General features: G+C 43.7%; 1 protein-coding gene across 5 annotated transcripts in view; it reads right to left on the bottom strand.

Moving 5' to 3' along the window:
• UBL7 (ubiquitin like 7) overlaps window positions 1-20,216 on the bottom strand; it is a 192,991-nt gene that overhangs the window by 53,952 nt on the left and 118,823 nt on the right. For all 5 annotated transcript variants that reach the window (XM_069222209.1, XM_069222210.1, XM_069222208.1 and 2 more), the window contains exon 9: window positions 2,179-2,346. In XM_069222209.1, the coding sequence (XP_069078310.1) occupies window positions 2,179-2,346 (168 nt within the window). The remainder of the gene's footprint in view (window positions 1-2,178; window positions 2,347-20,216) is intronic.

Raw genomic sequence — 20,216 nt, 5'->3', positions numbered from 1 at the left:
CAGAACCAAAGTGCTTCTTGGTCTCTGCACGTAGTGCAGAATGCGGCTCCAACAGGCACTTCTGAGACATTGTGCGACTCTACATCTGTGCCTCTACAACTCTCCAGAATAGAAGCCCACATCTGCTGACCTTGACGGCCACTGAATGTTAGGAATATGGAACCAATTGTGAAAGACAGTAGGGGGCCAGACTAGTATGAGATCCAAGAGACTAGACACAAGGAACATTTTTGGCAATACCCCTTTCGGCTTCCCTGGTGAATTTTTCCCCTGCTTCTGATAGTGTACTTTACAGCTTCTTTGGGATGACAGGTCTATACCAAAAAGAGTCCCAATGGACACAGATTACACAGAATAACAGCGCCACTGTGAAGGGTGCCATGGAGTCTTCCTTCTACTGCCATGGTATGAAATTTCACTATGCTGGCTATTAGATGGATACTGATGCTGGCCATGCTTACCTTTTACCTGAAACAAAGCTCATGAAGACGAAAAAGACAATGGAGCAACCGATTTGCAGGGGGAGACATATCAATAAACGACCTACAAAGCTCTTAGGTGCTGCTTTTACAGTAGAAATTAATTTGCTTAACCAGACACCTGCTAGGCACGTAGTCTTTTCTGGTTCCCTCTCCCCAATGGAACTATGCCCTGGCTCTCTGCTAGCACCGGTATATCCCATCAGCCACTTTCACCTCACTATTGCCACTGTCTCCTTTATCAAAGGGCACTGCCTGATCCTACATTCGCAACCATTCCGATTAGAAAAGAAGAGGAATCAAGAGGATGTCAACAAAACCTATGGGGCACAATGGGAAGCCTCAAATTGCTCTGTGGAATGCCCCTGGTGCAGGTTCACTCAATGTGAAGAAAGGCTGAGTGGGCCAGTGCGTCTTTAGTGTCGGTATGGAAGTAAAATATAATTTTGTGATTTCTGGAATCTTTAGAATCTATTTTCCACCACTTTAATACATATTGGTAGTTTGTTATGCCCACTCATCTTTATAGAAACCAGAATGTAGTGACAATCAAAACATTACAGATTAAGGGGGTTATTCTAACTTTGGAGGAGGTGTTAATCCGTCCCAAAAGTGACGGAAAAGTGACGGATTTACCACCAGCCGTATTACGAGTCCATTATATCCTATGGAACTCGTAATACGGCTGGTGGTATATCCGTCACTTTACCGTCACTTTTGGGACGGATTAACACTCCTCCAAAGTTAGAATAACCCCCTAACTTCTCTGCACTGTTCATTTTCAACACCGGAAAAACACTGTCCCCATCACATTTTTTGTATGTTAAAATCATTATAACCACATAATTTTGAAAATTGGAAAAATACTGAAAGATTCCCACTGTAATATATAAAAAACGAACACGGAAAACAGGATAATCTAACCATAGGACAAGGCTTAAAGATTCAAAGAAATACATTCGCTTTTAATCCTGCTGTTAAACACACCAAGTACTATCAGTCTAACTAGCGAATGTTCGACAGGTCCAGTGACAAAATATACATTTACCCTCCAGATTACCTAAATAAAAGCAAAACTGTGCTTCCATTAACCATTTACGGTATGGCAAGGTCTGGCCAGGATGGGTGTGGCAGAAAAGCCTCAAGCTCTCAAAACATAGTCTTAGCCCATGGCTCTGGCCTCTACCCAAAGTGTGCTGCTGCTGTGCGGGCAGTGAGGGCTGGGGGAGATGCAAATCGCGTTTTTATAGGTGACAATTACTGTAAAAAAGTATGGTGTCATAAGTGGTGCGGTGTACATTGTATGTCTGATGTGTACGTTTGTGTATGTTCTTGGGGTGCATTTGTGGTGTGGGTAGTTAAAGGGTTTGAGAGTTGTGGCTGATCCTGGATATTTAGAGGCTAAAACCACAAAGTCAACAGAAGGTTCAGAAAAAGAAAGGCAATACAGTGATTCACAACTGTCCAAGAAAATTTGCAGATTTTGTTCAATCAGTAGTGCAGAAGGAATATGTGACATTTCGATCTAAAATAAGGTTGATATTTGCAGTTGATCAGTGTATAACGGTAAATATGTAGCAACAATCTTAATGGTACTCTGGTTGTCATCACAGAGCTGCTGAGTCACGTGACAAGGGCCCTGAGATACTGATACTGATACAGCTTTCCCAAATGAAGATAAAACATAAGTGTCACTTGCCTGAGTCCCGGGAGTCGGGGTGTGGGAACTGCTCTCCGGGGTGCTTGCGAGGGCAAGCGCTGTTGCTAGTTCACTCTGTGTAATAGGACGAGGCCCGGCAGCTCCAGTGTAACCAAGCGAAGCAGGGCGAGACCCAGACGTGCTCCCTGAAGCGGTGGACCTTGAGCTCTATAAGATACGGTGGGGCAATTCAAAACAATATAGAAGACACAAAATAATGAGAAGTTACCTGTACGTTATGCTCTAGCCATAAACCACTCATTTAACTACCTCTAAAAGCAGCGGAAGCATCACTACAACAAGGAGCACAATATTGTGTGAAACCAGCAGAAAAAGCTTTTTAACATTTACAGTTATAAGATACCTACAGTACACTGTACTCGTAGTGGGGACATTAAATATGTGGCAGAATGTTCTGCAATATTTTCACTCATCCTCAATACAGAAAGGTGGCGAAGAATGCCCATGTATCGTACAGACACTTTTGCCATCCAGTTTTGTTTGACTTTCTGCCCAACGCCGTGTTTTTCCCCCAGTGGGCTCAGCATCTGTGAGGCTACTGGAGGTTCTCCATGAACTTCTGAGCTGGCCCAACAAATGAGCAAAGTCTACATCCGCCCACTGCGGTCTCCCACCAGTACTTAATAGATATAGACAGTTAGTGGCAGCCAAGATTATACCGATGGCCACAGTATTTTTTACCTGAATCCTTGAGGGGGAAGTCTACTGGCACTCCTCTGGTAAATCAATTAATTGTCCCATGACTAGGTTAGTTTTCTAGCCCAATGAATGTGTAATTATCTCAGCACAGAAATGGCACGTATTGCGCAATGTAGGTACAATATGAATGGTGTCTTCTGTGAGGAAAAGAACTTTGTCCCCTGCATACAGCAAGGCTATGTATGTTTTGTTGTACTTGGAGCTGCCATGGACGTCGATTCACCAAAATCCCAGTGGTAGCGAAAGTAACATCACTTGCCCTTTGACCCCCAAATACATCACAGGAAGTGAAATCATATGAACATTTACCCACTGTCATCCTAGTAAGTGTTGGTGCATGACATTTACTCTGATTACATGAGAAGTGACGTCAGTACAGTTACAAACGAAACAATAAGTGCAAGGCTGATTAAAAAGAAACCGCAGTTACAAAAGCAGAAAAATCTATTTCAGTTACCATCTATAGTTCAACTAGGATTTTACTAAACTAAGCCAGCGGCATAGATTACGTCCACAGCTACAATGGGTGGTGAAATGCAAAGTTAAACAAATCTTGTAGCACAGACCACATGACTAGCATTTTGCTTGGACTTATTAGATCTACAGTAGAGGTAATTTCCATTTACATCAGTTTAAACATGACTGCAAATGACTCATTAAAGCCTTGAAAAATACAGAGGTAAGAAAGACATCCACTAGGGGACGAAACACAAGGAAATAAATCTTAATACACCAAAAGTAAGTGCAGTTACCATACTTGGTAGGACCCCACTGTGTATGCATCAGTGAACAGTCAACTATTAAGTGACTGTCTCAAAAGGGGCCAACCGATTCCTGGATGCATGGAAGCCCTGGCAAAAGACAGGGTCCAGTTTCAAACAGAGGCCCGATCCACTACAGATATGCAGAAAACAGGTCAGCATATCCACATCAATCATCCACACTTAGACTGTTTATTATATTTTTAAAATCATTGACAAATTACGTTGTTTGGCAGTAACATGTTCTTAAACTGTCAAAAGATATTCAGTTATTTTAGCACAGAATATTCACACAATCTTCCATAATATTCCGCTCAACCACTTATGTTATAAAGATGAGGCTCCAGATGCGTTGTTTAATTCCCATAGCCGAGGTGCACATTCCACTCTTGTGGTACTGAAAATTCTGGACCCGTTTTATAAACATCGTCGTATCACAACGATTTTGGTATCAGCAGACCGAGAATGATTAGAATAGTATACACAAGCATTGTATTCATATTCGGGTGACGAAATCACCCGAATATCAGAGTTTCCGTCCTGAACCCTCGTGTTCCATTTAAACGACAGCCATTTTATGATTGCCCTCACATAGGCCAATGACTAATGCCGAAAACGAGTCTGAAGGACACGTACATCTTTGCTGACTCATATGTGACCTGGGCAAGCTGACTCCACTGCCTGAAGCCAAACCTGTTCGGCCAGTTTATTTCCCAGTGGCCGAATGAGATTAGTATCAAGGCACAACACATCATAAACCTTTCATCACACACAAACCATGCCTAATCTTACACACACCTGTCCCTGTTTCTTTCTTTATGACTTGCTTTACAAGGAGGAGGTGCCCGTTTATATTGGGGGTCCGTCGATATCTGATGAAAGTACTAAGCCTTGCCGGGTAATTGATTGAGGGCTGGACAAACTGAAATATGGGCTTGTCATCATAACCCTGCTATTTCTTTGTAGTGAAAATATGTGAATGGTCAACTGTAAAATAAGGAATGTTTGCCCAAAGCATAATATTTTGTATAAAAGCGAAGGTTAGCTTTGCAAGAGGAGCAGTCTCCTGAGAATATACACCGTGTTGTACTTCTAGGATACCTGTTACTGGCTGCAGCCAATAAACAAGATCTTTGACTTCACCAAGAAGACTCTGTGTTTCTGTAGTCTGAAACAGGAAGGACTCGAAGTCTTAGGGTGTGTTCCCTGGCACCACTGGGTTCTGAAAAACCCAGTACTTAACTCTTGCACAATGTCAAGATGGCAACCCCTCGTTTCATTAGCGACGTGCCACATTAAAGCGAGGGAAATCTTGTCCCCTCAGCTTGTGCTAAATTGTGCAAGGTAGGGAATATCATATAACTCAACTAGTGCACTCCTGAGGAGAGGTGAGGATCTCCTACTTTCTCTGTGGACAGTCTTTCCCACATATCTCATCCTGTCTCTCAGCTATCTTTTTACCTGTGTCTCTCTCCTGACTCCTTATTACTTCTCTCTCAGTCACAAACGTCTGTCTCACTCAAGGACTCATCTTTCTCAACTCTTTCTATATATAATCTACCTTTCCCTATACACACCTTTCTCTCAGCTGCCTCTTATCGCTTCTCTCTAGATTGCCTCCCGACACCCTCTCAGCAGTCTCTTTATAATTTATCTCACATGTACATTCACTCTCCTCTCCGTTGTTTCTTTCCCTGTCTCTATTACCCTCTCACTCGCTCACCTGTATGCTCTTTTTTGTTTCTCTAGGAGCTCTCGCACCTTCCTTTATCACCTTTTTTACACGTCTCCTACTGTCTGTCTCTCTCACCTATCTTTTTATACTGTCACCACCTCTTTGATGTATGTTTTCTTGGCGGTCTCTTTTTAACCCTTTCTCACACCTGCCATCCATCTATTTCTCTACTGTGCCTCGCCATTTTTCTGCCCGTCCCATCTTTCCATCGTCCTGTCAGCTGTCTCTTTATTGCCCGTCTTAAACTCCTTTCTTCTAGCTCCCTCTCACACCTGTACCTCCTACATATATTGCTTCAGCTTTCCATCTCTCTGCGCTATTCTTTATTTTTATCTTTCTCAATACCTCTCTCTCTCTCTCTCTCACACTCACACAAAGACACACACTACCCGTATCCTCGGTGTCTCACCTATCTGTTGTGCCAGCTTCCTCTTTCCTGGCCTGTCTGCTGCTCCCGTGTCGTCTCTCAACTCTTCTTTTCTCCGTCCCCTCTGCCCAGAGACAGCCACTCGCGACAGTAAATTCTGCTGCACTTTGTTCTTTTCATTTTTAAGGCACTGCTCTGGGTTCCTGCTGAAGATGCACGCTGCAAAAGCGGCTCAGCTCATGTCACCCGGGGTACAAAGGGTAACATTTGGTTTACGTGCAGTTCCGCTTCACGGGACAGCAGGTTAAATGTAATTTTACAAAAAAAGAATGAAAGCAGTGTTTCCTTTGTGACCTCTAAGGATAGGGGTCGCAAGGGGCAATGCGACCCTTTGTGGCCCCTAAATGTCGTCCATGGGAGCAGCATGTTGGACCGCACCTCGGAAAACTCATAGCACCTCCACTCCTAGATGAAATATTCGTTCATCCCAAAGCGCCGTCTCAACATCTAACACCATTTCTGCTGTATTGTTGCTTTGAATAAAGTGCTGCCTGTGAGATCTTGTGACCACTGCTCAGAACGCCTGATTTGTCTGAGGCATCATTCACATCCAACATTCGCCATCCACTATGGTATGTTACGTATATTAGACTTCACACACGTTTGATGCATTGTAGAAATAAATTGGCACCTTAATTATATGGCTAGGAGATTATTAATAAAGTCATAATAAGAACTGAAACCACACTTTTTACAACGGCCCCATACGGCAACATTGTCTCTAGGCCAACATGTTAATTCGAGCGCAGCATCTTACTACGTTAACATTCAGAATAAATCATGTCGTATTTCGAACTCATAAGTTACACGAATCTTCAAAGTAGTTATGAGTATTGCTGAAAGGCGACAGAGGCTAAACATCAACAAATGCTGAGGAAAGTGGCAGAAACAAAAGCATCGAAGACAGAAATGCGGAGTTAACTGGAGGGGCGGGGGGAGAGAATGTTACTTAAGGAGGGGTGGCAGGTGAGAAGTGCTTGTGGAGTGGATAGATGGGAAGCCAGTAAGCCCAAGAACAGCCGAAAGGCAGAGAAAACAGAAAGAGGGAAACAGCAGGGAGGTACTAGCTGAAACTGCTCGGGACGTGGAACAATAAACGGACACAATGAAGGCGGTGATCTTACGTATCAGAGTGATGGTTTCAAACAAATGCATCAGGTCTTGAACATTTAGATATCATCTAGAAGACTAATGCAACAACTAACAAAATCTGAATGAATCTGGTGGGTCACCAGCACCAATTCAGAGAGGTCAACCGCTGATTAGAATTCTAAATTCAGAATATATTTACAGTGTTTCTTTAGAATGTACATGATGGAAGAGAATGTTACACCCCCTTACATTAAATGTGAATTATACTGTAATAGTTAAATTGCTGCGACCTTGAGGCAAGAATATGTACTTACCTGTCTGTACTATTTTGGCAGGAGCAAATTACTACATAAGGGCACTAATTCTATGTGGAAATTCCAAGTTTGGATATCAGAGTGTCTCACGCTCAAGAGAGACGAGTGATCCTCAGAACATGTTCATTGTTGAAGGCCAAAAGGCATTCAGGAGTTCATTACGATTTGGTGAGTGGGTTCAGGAGAAGATGCATTTTCAGGGGTTGTCTGACACATGTGGAGCATGAGACCCATCATTATTATTATTCTGAAAGGGGCTTCTCTCTTTTCAGCCAGGACAATCCGCTAGACACTACTGATCGAATCCATATTCACCTTCCGTGAACTTTATCCCTGCCAATTCTTAGGGCCTCACTAGAATTTTCACATGGTCCATTTGAATCACTTCATATTCCCAAAACTCGTTCGCTGCATACAAATTATTTTCTTACATATGGAGTGTCAGGGTAATATGTGGCCGCTGCTGCGTCACAGTGCCGCCATGTAGTAGACTTAAAAAAAACAACAAAAAAACAATTGCAGTTCTGCAATTTTATCTTTTCAATAATATCACGTCAGAACATGCAACGGCTATGCACCAATAAGTGTTAATATCCCAAAACCCACATGTTCTTCTCTTTCCTTCTCCTTCAGTGTTTGTGTGCCTTCCTTTGTCAGATTAACGTCTCAAGCCACCAGTCTTGTCCTACTCCATTTACCTCTGTTTCCTCGACGTCATTGTATGCCGAGTTGCCAATCTCTCAATATCTTGGTGTTCACCATTTGGCAGTCTCTGAATGCCTGTGTGGGCCAATCTGGCAGGGTTCCTTTGTTCCTTAAACCCAGCTCTCTACCCTAAGCTCATTTTTGCAGGGTAGCTTGGCAGTTTGGTTTTGACTGTTCCTAATGGAACACGATCAGAGCTGATTTGCATATGTCTGGGTCTAATCTGAGGAGGCAAGTTGGGGAAAAAAAAAAAAACACGATGAGTTAGGTTGCTATCCGGAGCAATTGCCAGTGGTTAGATTATTTGCAAGCATTCCTCCTATCACTGTTTTCATGGTTCAGTATCTATAAAGGCATTACCAAGATGGCATCCACCAGACATGCTTACTCAGGGTGAGGCTTACTTAAAGCTGTAGCAAGTGCTCATCAGCAGTGTCTGTTTAGCTCTTGGTACTTCATGAAAAAAAGAAAAAATGGAATGGGGAAAAAAAAAAAAAAAAAAAAAAACACACATATTGGTCTGCCAATTTTTAGTAATGGAGGGAACTACTTGTTCCGCAGAAGTGCACAGGAAGAATGCTGTCACTCAAGGTGGGGGAAGCAACGAATGAATGATCCTTTACCCTATGGTGTGGTAGGTAAAAGCAAAATATAAATGGCACTACAACAGACCAAAAAAAAAAATGAAGAGGACCGACTGAAAACTCTTCTATAAAATGTATGTATATTTTTAAGAACTTATGGAGCGAAAAAGAAAGGCCTGGGCTGAAGCCCAGGTATTAACAGCCTACGGTTTGATTTCCATTCCAAAACCCAATGACAGCCTTTCACACTCGGAGATGAGAATTTCTTTTAGTCGCATAGGCAGATTTGTGTGCAAATCAGTGACGTATCTTCCTTTTTGTCCTCTTTTGAGGAGATATGAAGTACTTTCCCTCAAATTTTTTTTTTTTTAAGTGGTATTTTTGCTTCCAACTCAAGTCAGGTAAGCAAACTGGACAGGCATAATTAACATGATCAGGAAAAAGGTAGAACCTGTAGTTTCCAGGTATTTTGAAAAGCAAGGAGGAGTTAGTCACCGGTCATGCTATTTCTTTGTGATGGCATTGTCTCAGATAACGACAGCACAATACCAGAGTACTTGCAGCATCCCACACACTTCTTATGGCATTTTTCATGTGCAAAAATCATTAAATAAACCATGTCTATATAAAGCACGAGTTGTATGGTTCTAGATTTTAAAAAATGTGCCATGTCAGCTAAATCTGCCCTATAACACAAAAGCATCATGGTTTTATATTATTTAAAATGAACCACTAAAGGGAACAAGCATTTGCAATACAATGGGGCTCGCGTTTGCTCAGGTTAGAGCTATTAGCGTTGTAAATTCCTAACTGGACTTTTCTTGCCAGATAATTTGAAAATGAAAAGTAAAACAGTTGAAATGAGCAAGCTGATTCAAAGTGCGATGACTGCCATGGGCATGAGCGCGAAGGTGAGACACAAAAGGAAAAAAAAAATTTGCTCACAGTCAAACATGCAATTATCCATGTAACAGGGTCGATGGCCATGGCGGTAAAAAAACCTCCCTAAAGAGGGACAAACAAAGCATTTACCAATGATGACAAAGGATTTTTGAAAAGCAAGCCCACAAATGAGTAAAAGTTATGGGCGTGCGTTTGGCGTGGTTAAAATCCCACAAGAGACTTACAACAGGCCAGAGCGCTTGTTAACTCGACCTAAAATGTAGCCTGAAATATAAACACGCACTGCCAAACTGAGCTTGCACCTTTAAGAATTCCAAAACCTTCCAGCCTTCCCATCATTTTTCTGAGGGTTAGTAAGGCTGTTTTTTTTTTAAATTTATTTTTAAGAGAAAGCAGTTAAGGAATATTTTTGTGGCATGTAGTGCTGTAGATTCAAATGCTCTGCATTCTCCTGCCATCTAGTGGTGGGTCTGGATGTGTGCAGGTTGTTTTTCTTCAAAGAAAGTCTTTTGAGTCAAGAGGTAGAGTGACTCCTTCTCGCTAATAATGTGCATTGGCATCGACTACATTGTTAGACTGTTTTCCCGCAGGAGGGTGAGAATGGAGTGCAGAATAAGTGTAAGTTATGCGATTTCCATGTGAGAAAGAGTAGAATAAAGTGAAATGGCCACAGGTGTCCGGGAAGGAAGGTGGGCGCATGTGAATCTACAGCACTACGTCACAAGCAGATGCCTGCAGAGTAACATTCTGTTTGATGGATGTGTAGCTGAAGATACGCATGGTCTGCTTAGATCGTAAAGCAGTCCCCCTCAGAAGCGGTGGCAAACCTAGGGGTGTTGTAGTAGTTTGAAAAAGAGTATGTAGAAATGCCTGACCGACATTGGCTTGTAGATGTGCTATAATATATACAAAATGAATGTTTAGTGAAGGTGAGGCCTATGTACCTGCTTCTTCGTATGTCAGCTAAGGGAATGTTTCCCAGAAAAGCCATGAATGCTCCCTTTTTCCTAGTCTAGTGTGCTCTGGGAGGAGTAGGTGAAGGTCTTTTGGCTTTAGAATAGCAAATTTGAATACATTTTACTATTCATCCGGTTACATTTTACTATCCATCCAGCTATGCCTTATTTGGGTACAGGTTTGCATTTATGTGGAGGTGAAAAAGCAACAAAAAGTTGTTTTATTTTTTCTGAAAGTTTTATCAATTTAGAACATAAGGGCTCTTTTAACATCTAATGTTTGAAGAGGTCTTTACGCAAGAGAATTTGGTTTTGGGTTAAGAAAACATAGGTAAATCAATCCTGGTGCGAAGAACCACTTTGTCTCTATGTAATTGGAAGAAAGGAAGGTTCTTCCAAGGTTAAAGCCTGGAACTCACTTACAAGTCTAACCGCAGTGATGCAACTAAAAATGCCATATTCCAATAAAGAAACTGAAGGGAGCACGAGTTTAGGGATTCAAATGCCCCCCCGCACCCCCAAGAGTCTTATGAGAATGACATTGAGGTTCCATGAAGGTGCGAGTGGTACCCGTAGTGGAATAACTTGTGATCTCCAAGAAGGCTTTAATCATTGGGGCCTTGAACAAAGAAAGTGTTGCCTATTTTGGAGACAGGCAGCCATTGCAGCGAGATGCAATAATTTTTATGTGAACGCTAACCCAGCCCTTTTTTAAGTGAAGCAGGTAGCAGACAATGTCTTGTACAGTGGCTTTGAAAAGGTCTATTTGTTTTGAGTGACAGTAGCAGACATATTTCCACTTTGCTGCGTAGCAAGCTCGAAGTGGTAAGGGGACAAGCTTCTTTAAGAATGTGCACACATTCTGGGGGCAAATTAAGGTAACTTAACTATATGACCTCAGGAGCAGAATTACTAGGTTGAGAGCTTTGGGACCTGGGTGCCTTATTTATCCATGGTTCTGAGTGAGAAGGTCCAGTCTGTTGGGGAACTTCTCCTGGGGAACTACAGGGAGGTACAGTAGTGTTGTGAACCAGGGTTAAAGAGCCCAGGTGAGAGCTACTAGGACCATTGTGAGAGACATCTGCCTGAGCTTCCGAACCAGCAATGGAAGGAGAGGGAGAGGAGGAAAAGAATAGGCAAATATTCCTAACCAGCTTATCCATAATGCGTTGCCCTTGGATGGTGGGTTTGGGAACCTGGAGGCGAAGTCTGGGCAGGCTTGTTTTTTCTGTGGTTGCAAAAAGGTCTACTTGAGAGAACTCCTACCTGTGGAAGTATGGAAGTGGGACTTGTGAAGGGTGTTCCCATTCATGGACTTGTGCTGCATCATGCTTTTCAGGTATTTTACGTCCTTTTCAATGCCTGGGGAATACTCTGCTCTCCCACGGTTTTGTCTACCTTTTTCATTAGTATGACAGAGAACGTCATAAAAAGGACTAGGAAGGATGGAGAGCCAGCTACCAGCGTCTCTCTTCAAATGCACCCCCTCGGACTGGGCAGAGAAGCTGTCACACATCTTTAACAGCGCATACCATCTGACCACTGTACCGGAGTCCTGGAGAGGATCTATACTGTGCCCAATTTATAAAAAGGGGGGCCGCTCACTAGCTGCAAACCATCGATTAATTGCTCTCCTGGAAGTGGAGGCAAAAATGTACGCACGACTGCTGTTGGACCAATTGGAAGCCTGGGTAGAAGAGTGCCAAATTCAGCCATTCTTTCAATCTGGCTTCAGATCGGGGGCCTCAACAGTGGACAACATCATGGCACTTGCATACTTACAGCACCAGGCAGTCATCAGCCACTATTTATAGCTGCTTTGTTCACTATAGTGCGGCCTTTGACAGGGTTGATCGTGAAACCCTGTGGAAGAAGCAGTCATCATGGGGCATTCCCATACATCTCTTAAACGCCATAATTTCAATGTACTCCAGTACTTGGGTCCGGGCCCGCACAGGGTCATTATCACGGAAAATAGAAACTAATAGAGGTCTGAAGCAGGTATGTGTCTTGTCCCCACCTACTGTCTAAATTGTATATACTACAGACAGGAGAAATATCTGAAACCTAGTAGGTTGGTACTACCCAAGATGGGCCCCATAAGACTCCAAATCACCCAGTAGGTGGGCGACATCGTAATAATGGACTGTACGAAAACTGGACTACAGAGAGCCGTAAACGCCCTGAACACTTTTAACGAGGCTAATAAGTTGCAGGTTAACCAAGAAAAGACTAAAGTCTACTCTCCACAGGAGTCGGAGAGTCAAGACATCCTCAACGCGACAACCAATACAAGGGACGGAAATGTGCAACAAATTAAACTAAGAAAGGTCAGATTTGCACCGAGAAGTACAGATCCCAGTCCTACGGAAGCGGCCGGTCACTAGGATCGGTGCGGCTTGTAGCCCCATTGGGAGGTGTACCTCTTCTGATTAGGATTACAGCGAAGGTAGAACAAAAGAGCCATCCCTTGGGTCAATGGACTATCGCACCCAGCTTCCCTAGAGCTGGACATTGGGATTCACCCTTTACACTCTGCATAAATTACAAGTGCTAAGTAACATTCGGCGTCGCCCCGTAAAGTATACCAAAGGAATAGACTGCTCGTGTGGCACTCCTACAGGAATAAGGAGGTGCCAGAGATTCTACCGAAATTATTTACATACCAGTAGGACTGGTTTCAAGTGCTAGCAACATCCGATCGGATACCACCTTATAAGGTGACATGGATTCCAGGTTGCAACGTAAAAAAAAGGAGAAGACGACGTGGCCAGTGGTGGTAACAGCATTACTCACCCAGATAACAGCTATAATAATAACAACGATACTGATAGTATACAGAGACGAGATACATATTCCATGGCTCGACCAGGAACACTACATTCCTAAAATTGGCCAAGTTAAAGGGACAACTGGTGGTGAGAACAACAATAACTCAAAACAACATGGCAGGGTGGGGGAGAAAACAAAATGGGTTAAATATACAAAATGGAAAGAAGATGGAGAAAATTATAAGGACAATACATTTGTGCAAATGGTAGCTATGTACAAAGAAATAGCAAATGTGTATGTTACATCTGTACCCACCTACCGACCACTACTGAAGAGAAAAATAACTACACCCAGGTGCCCCTTACAGAATTCATTGCATGTAATTTACTAAATAAAATGTTAGGGATAGGAGACAAAAGAATGAGAAAAAAGGGTAGGTCAAGGGAGAGGGAGAAAAGGAAAATGAAGAGAAGGAGGGATGACTATGGATTAGACGACAAACCATATGAAGGGAATTTATTGGAAGAATGGGAAGAAAGGGTGGTGGGAAAGATGGAGAAAAATAAAATAATAAAAAAAGAGGTGGAGAGTAGAGGAAGAGAGGGAAGGCAAGAAGAGGAATAACTGTAAGAAGTTAAAACCAAAGGAAGGGGAGAAGGAACTATTGGATGTACTAATAACAGGAAGAGAGGAGGGTTACACCCAGGGGGGAACATGACGAAAATAAACCCATACCATGCCTTTCAATACATAAGGAAAAGAACATACCGTGGTGCTTTAAATACTCAAGAGGTAACACAGACACTAGCAAAAATGGGATATATGTAGGACGTAGTAGTAACTGCAACAGAACTTTGAGACTGGACTACAAAAGGAATGACTCTACAGGCTTGTCCATAGGCCTTACAGCTCCCAAAGGAATATCTTTTATATGTGGGACATGGGCATACTTTAAATTACCTGCAGGATGGCAAGGCACCTGTTACCTAGCACTCGTGCTACCAAAAATGGTGCACGTGACAGTTACCTGAGGGGGGAAAAGACAACACCTGGTAAGGTACAGAGGAAGAGGACACCCACAGGGCTGGATACTTTTTTTTAGCAATAGAGGGGATTTTAGTAATGCCATTAGGGATAGCACACTCACAGTATCAGATTCACGAATTGGCAGGATTAGTGGAAAAATTGGCCAGCAACACAGCAGGAGCCTTAGGAAATATTACTGAGGAGCTCATGGACATGAGGGCAGTTGTAATCCAGAATAGGCTTGCGCCAGACACCATCCTGGCCAAAGAAGGGGGGGGGAGGTATGTGCGGTAATCCATCAGGAATGCTGCGTATATATATATATACACAGGATAACAGCGGGAATATAAGAAAGGAAATAGGGGAAATAAGAAAGGTAGAAGAAGGAGCTGGGAAAGTGAAAGATGGGACAGACATCAGAGGAATGCTGAATGGAATAGCAGCATGGTTAAAGGGTTGGGGTACATGGTTGGTAGAGGTACTAGTGATATGGATCGTGGCACGAATAACACTATGTGTGCTCATACGAGTTTGTCCATCCTTCCTGGCCCTACTCTTGAAAGGAACCTGTCACAAGAAACACACACATTAATCGAAGGGAAAGGCATGAGGATGACAACAGGGACGAGGCAGAGGTAGAAATGAGAGAAATACATCATGACCATTAAAATTGTCATTGAGTATCAGAGGGTGGAATGTAGAATCGTATTTTACAGTTCTTTAGTTTCTTGGGCCTAGCAGGCCTTGTGATACACAACGACAATCTCTGCACAGGCCTATCATTAAGGACAGAGGCCTACAAATGTAATTCGCTGCAGCCAGGAACGCATTATGTTGCAAGGCTTGCTCTCGGAACAGCCACCATGAAATACAACCGTCATTGCATGCTAGCTGAAGCAATCTTCCTTCTGGAAAGTACCAGTCTGTGTACGTGATGTTCTCAAGTTTTGTCATAAGATGGACCATGTGATATTAGGCACGTAGGCCGCATTATGTAAGTTCCTCGTCTATGCTTGTTTTTACTATATATGGTGCGATAGGAAGAACCACCTTTAACCATAATGGAGAACTGATCATACGTCAATGTCAAGGACCAATGGAACGTCAAATTATGTTTGTGGTTTTACACTATAAAAGATCATGTATTACTTCCTTTAGGCAGGCTGTTCGTGTGCAACTAGTACCGAGCAGCCTCCATGTACATGTATTTCTACTTCTAAATAAACCTTTTATGTTTACCTAGAAGAGCTGGCTAACAGTCGTTTGTATCCTAAGATGGGTGCTGTATAAGTTAGCTTCAACACATATTTGGAAGGTACAAGAACAAAAATCACAACCTGGCAATTGGGAAGCCAGATCATCCACACAGCCAGGAAGGAATGGTTTCTTACCTGTAACTCCAGTTCTCTCGTAGGGGTATTTCCATGATAGTCATAAGCATTGAATAGTTCCGCGCGCCTGCGGGGACCCCGGAGCACTGATGTGAAGTATATTCTTAAGTGCAAACACCAGCCGTTTAAAGAAAAGGTCTGTCAAAAAACACTTAAGAATAACATTGTGCAGCCTATGTGAACAGCTACACAGGCCAAATTGTTGAAAAGAAAATCAATAGTAGTGTAAATTCATGTTCAAACACCTATTTATTCTAGAAATGTAATAACAAATACATTCTCATACTTTATTTACACCTCTGATGAGAATAAAACAATGCAGGGCAGTGTAGCCCATAGGCTGCCATTATACAGAATGTAAATAGAGCTGTGCCTTTAAGAAAAGTAAAGTCTTCCTGTTTCCCATCATGCACAGCAAAAGGCAGTTGCCTCAGTTCTTTTTTGGAGGCTATTACCTGACATGAAGAAAAAAACAAAACATTTGTTGGAGTACCAACCTCCATAATATTCATGTTCTATGTCAACTCCACCGGGGAGGAGGGAGGGTTGCTTATGACTATCATGGAAATACCCCTACGAGAGAACTGGAGTTACAGGTAAGAAACCATTCCTTCTCTCGTAGGGGATTTCCATGTATAGTCATAAGCATTGAATAGAGTAGCAAGCCCATCCCCATAACCGCGGTGGAGTCGATATAAGAATACTGAGAAAAACATGAATCATGCAAACAAATTCTTGAGCAAAGCCTGTCCAACCTGAGCATCTGCCCTAGCGTCTGTATCAAGGCAGTAATGCTTAGTAAAGGTATGGACCGACCTCCAAGTGGCAGCCTTGCATATTTCTGCCAAAGGGACATTTCTCATCAAGGCTACAGTAGCTGCTTTCCCTCTGGTCGAGTGGGCTTTTGGTCTACCACCAAGGGATTTGTTTGCTAACTGATAACATAACATTATACATGAAACAATCCACCTGGATAAAGATTGTTTAGATGTGCCCAAACCTGTTCTGATTGGGCCATAGTTAATAAAAAGCTGTTGTGATTTTCGTAAGCTTTTTGTCCTGTCCAAGTAAAATTTCAATACTCTCTTTACATCCAGAGAGTGCAGAGTTCTCTCAGCAGGAGTAGCTGGATTCTGAAAGAAAGTCGGTAATGAAATTGTTTGGTTCACATGGAAGTCGGAGACTACCTTAGGTAGAAATTTTGGATGAGTTCTCATTACCACTTTTGCAGAATGAAAAACCGTGTAGGGTTCCTGAGCGCAAAGGGCCTGGATTTCGCTGACCCTACGCGCTGAAGTGATTGCCACCAGAAAAGCAGCTTTCCATGTGAGATGCTGCAGCGATGCCTTGTGTATCGGCTCGAATGGCGGCAGCATCAGACGTGATAAGACAACGTTCAGTTCCCATGGAGGAGAAGGCTTTCTAATGGGAGGAAAAACCTTTTTTAAACCTTCTAGGAAATCCTTAATAATCGGAATCCGAAAAAAGGAAGTTTGTGAAGGACTCTTTCTGTATGCTGTTATCGCCGCCAAGTGAACTTTTATTGACGACAGTTGTAAGCCCGATTTTGCCAAACTTAACAAGTATGGTAAGATAGATTGTTCTCCACAAGAAACCGGGTCAATGTTGTTGTGTAAACACCAAATGCAGAATCTCTTCCACTTGCTTGCATAGGCTGATCGTGTGGAAGGGCGTTTTGCTTCCCTCAGAATTTCCATACAGTCCTGAGGTAAGTTCAAATGTCCATATTGCACTAGCTCAGGAGCCATGCTGCCAAACTCAACGATGAGGGGTTGGGATGAGATATCTGCCCTCTGAACTTCGTGAGAAGGTCCGGGCGATATGGTAGCCTGATGTGTGGTTTGAGTGACCGGTGAAGAAGGTCTGGGAACCACCACTGGCGTGGCCACTCCGGAGCAATTAGGATCATTTTGGTCTGAGCATTGGACAGCTTCTGGAGAACTGCCGGAATCAGGGGAAGCGGTGGAAAGGCGTAAAGAAATGCCCCTGACCAGCTTATCCATAGGGCATTCCCCAGTGTCCCTGGATGGTAATATCTGGAGGCGAAGTTTTGGCATTTTTTGTTTTCTGGGGTTGCGAATAGGTCTGTAGAAGGGGTACCCCAGAGTGCGAAAATGGAATGAACGACGTCGTCGTGTAGTACCCATTCGTGGTTCTCGCTTATTACCCGACTGAGGGCATCCGCTTGAACATTCTGGATGCCGGGCAGGTGAGTTGCCACTAGCGACAGGTTCCTGGCTAGAAGCCAATGCCAGATTGTCTGGGCCTCTCTGGATAAAATTCTGGACCTGGTGCCTCCTTGTTTGTTCACGTAGTACATAGTGGCCACGTTGTCTGTCTGAAGAAGGAGAGTTTCCGTTCTCAGAGAGGGAAGGAAGGCTTTGAGCGCAAGGTGGACTGCGCGAAGTTCCAGCAGGTTGATGTGATAGAGACTCTCTCTCTGTGACCACTCGCCTTGGACTCGAAGATGTTCCATGTGCGCCCCCCATCCGAGCAGTGACGCATCTGTTACGATGGTTTGAGATGGAGGTCGTTGTTGGAACGGAATCCCCACCAAGAGATTGCTGGGCAAACACCACCACTTGAGGGATTGTAGGGTGTGAGGAGACAGCAGGACTTTGTTCTCCCAATCGTCCCTCAGTTGACACCACTGATCCTCTAGATTTTCCTGCAATGGTCTCATATGGAGACGAGCATTGGGAACCAGATGGATACAAGACGCCATCGAGCCCAGTAGAGAAGCTATTATTCTTGCAGTGGCTTGAGGTCTTTCCTGCAGTTGTTTGCACTTTTGGAGAATCGATAACCGTCGTTCCTCCGAAGGAAACACCTTTCCTAGCTTGGTATCTACAATGGCCCCTAAGTAATGCAACCTCTGAACAGGTGTTGCTGTTGATTTCAGAAGATTGACTTGAAGACCAAGTTTTTGTAGCAGTTGTAGAGTCCATTCGAAATGCTGCTGTGCCTCGAGATAGCTGGAGGCCTTTATGAGCCAATCGTCTAGATAGGGATAGACGAATATTCGCTGTTTCCTCAAGTGGGCGGCTACTACCGCCATGCATTTGGAAAAAGTTCTTGGCGCTGATTTTAGGCCGAACGGTAGAACTGCAAATTGGTAATGGCGTTTTCCGACAGTGAACCTTAGGAATTTTCGATGTTTCTTGGTTACCGGGATATGGAAGTAAGCGTCGCAAAGATCTATCGCACATAGCCAGTCGCCCTGACGTAAATGTGGGTAAATTTGGTGTAAGGCTAACATCCTGAATTTTTCTTTGCGAATCCATTTGTTTGCTGTCCTCAGATCTAAGATGGGACGAAACTCTTGTTTGTCTTTTTTCTGTACAAGGAAATATCTCGAATAAATCCCCTTCCCATGTTGGCTGATGGGAACAGGTTCTATGGCTCTTTTTTGCAATAGGATATTGACCTCTAACTGCAGAGCTTCGAGATGGTGGTTGGCTGTTTTGGGTGGAACAGATGGTGGAGAACTGGTGAATCTGAGAGCGTAACCATGTCTCACAATATTCAATACCCAGGCGTCTGTTGTGATGCGTAGCCACTCGTCTAGATGATTTGAGATACTTCCCCCTACCGGAGTGGGTAACGGAGGAGGGGGAAGCAAAGATTCAGGGCCTAGACGTGGGAGCTTGTCGAGGTGTCTGGGTCTGAGGTGTTGAACGACCCCTTGTCGACCTTCTGGAGAAGCCCCTCTGATGCTGCTGCTGCTGCTGTTGCTGAGGGCGTGAAGACGACCAATGTGGAGCCTGATACCTGTGGGTGAACAGTCTTCTTTGATATGGGCGGAATCCCTTTCGCTGTTCTTTAGGTCGCTCTATGCCTACCGCTTTTAAGGTATCCAGCTCCGACTTCATTCTGGCCATCTCATCATCGGCATGAGAGCCGAATAAAGTGGAGCCTGAGAAAGGCAGGTTCTGTATCCTCTGCTGTGCTTCGGGTTTAAGCGATGTAAGCCGCAGCCATGCATGTCTCCTGAGCGCTATACCATGAGCATAGTTATGTGCGGATAGAGTTGAAGCATCTGCCGCAGCACTTATGATCTGGTTAGAAACCTTGTCTCCCTCGCTCACGACCTCTAGGAAATCTTCCCTTTTGTCCCTAGGGAGATGCTCTGCGAACTGTAGTATAGAGTCCCAGAGGGATCGATCATATCTCCCTAATAAAGCAGTGGCACTGGCTGCTTTCATGGTGATAGATGCCGTCGAGCATACTTTTCTTCCTGCAGCATCGATCTTTCTGCTTTCCTTGTCTGGGGGAGCAGAGGAAGACGGTGACGTCGAATGCGATTTCTTCGCTGCCACTATAACTACCGAGTCTGGTACTGGGTCCGACCTCAAGAATAGAGGATCTTGCTCTGGTGGACGGTACTTTTTAATGAGTCTGGAAGGAGCAGACTTTGTTGTAGCCGGCGTGAGAAAAATGTCCATTGCTGGTTCAATAAGACCCGGAACCAGTGGAAGTAAAGGTCGTGAAGATGTCCTTTGATGCAAGGTCTCAAAGATTACTGATGTCGATTGGGCTGGAGCTGCTAGCGGGATATTCAGCTTGGTTGCCCCTCTCACTAAGACCTCCTGAAATGTGTTGACATCATCTATGGGAGACACTCTTGGGGA

Source organism: Pleurodeles waltl, chromosome 3_1 (assembly GCF_031143425.1).
Source record: "Pleurodeles waltl isolate 20211129_DDA chromosome 3_1, aPleWal1.hap1.20221129, whole genome shotgun sequence".
Lineage (NCBI taxonomy): Eukaryota > Metazoa > Chordata > Amphibia > Caudata > Salamandridae > Pleurodeles > Pleurodeles waltl.
The sequence above is the reverse complement of the archived record's forward strand: the minus strand, read 5'-3'. Positions and strand labels throughout refer to the sequence as shown.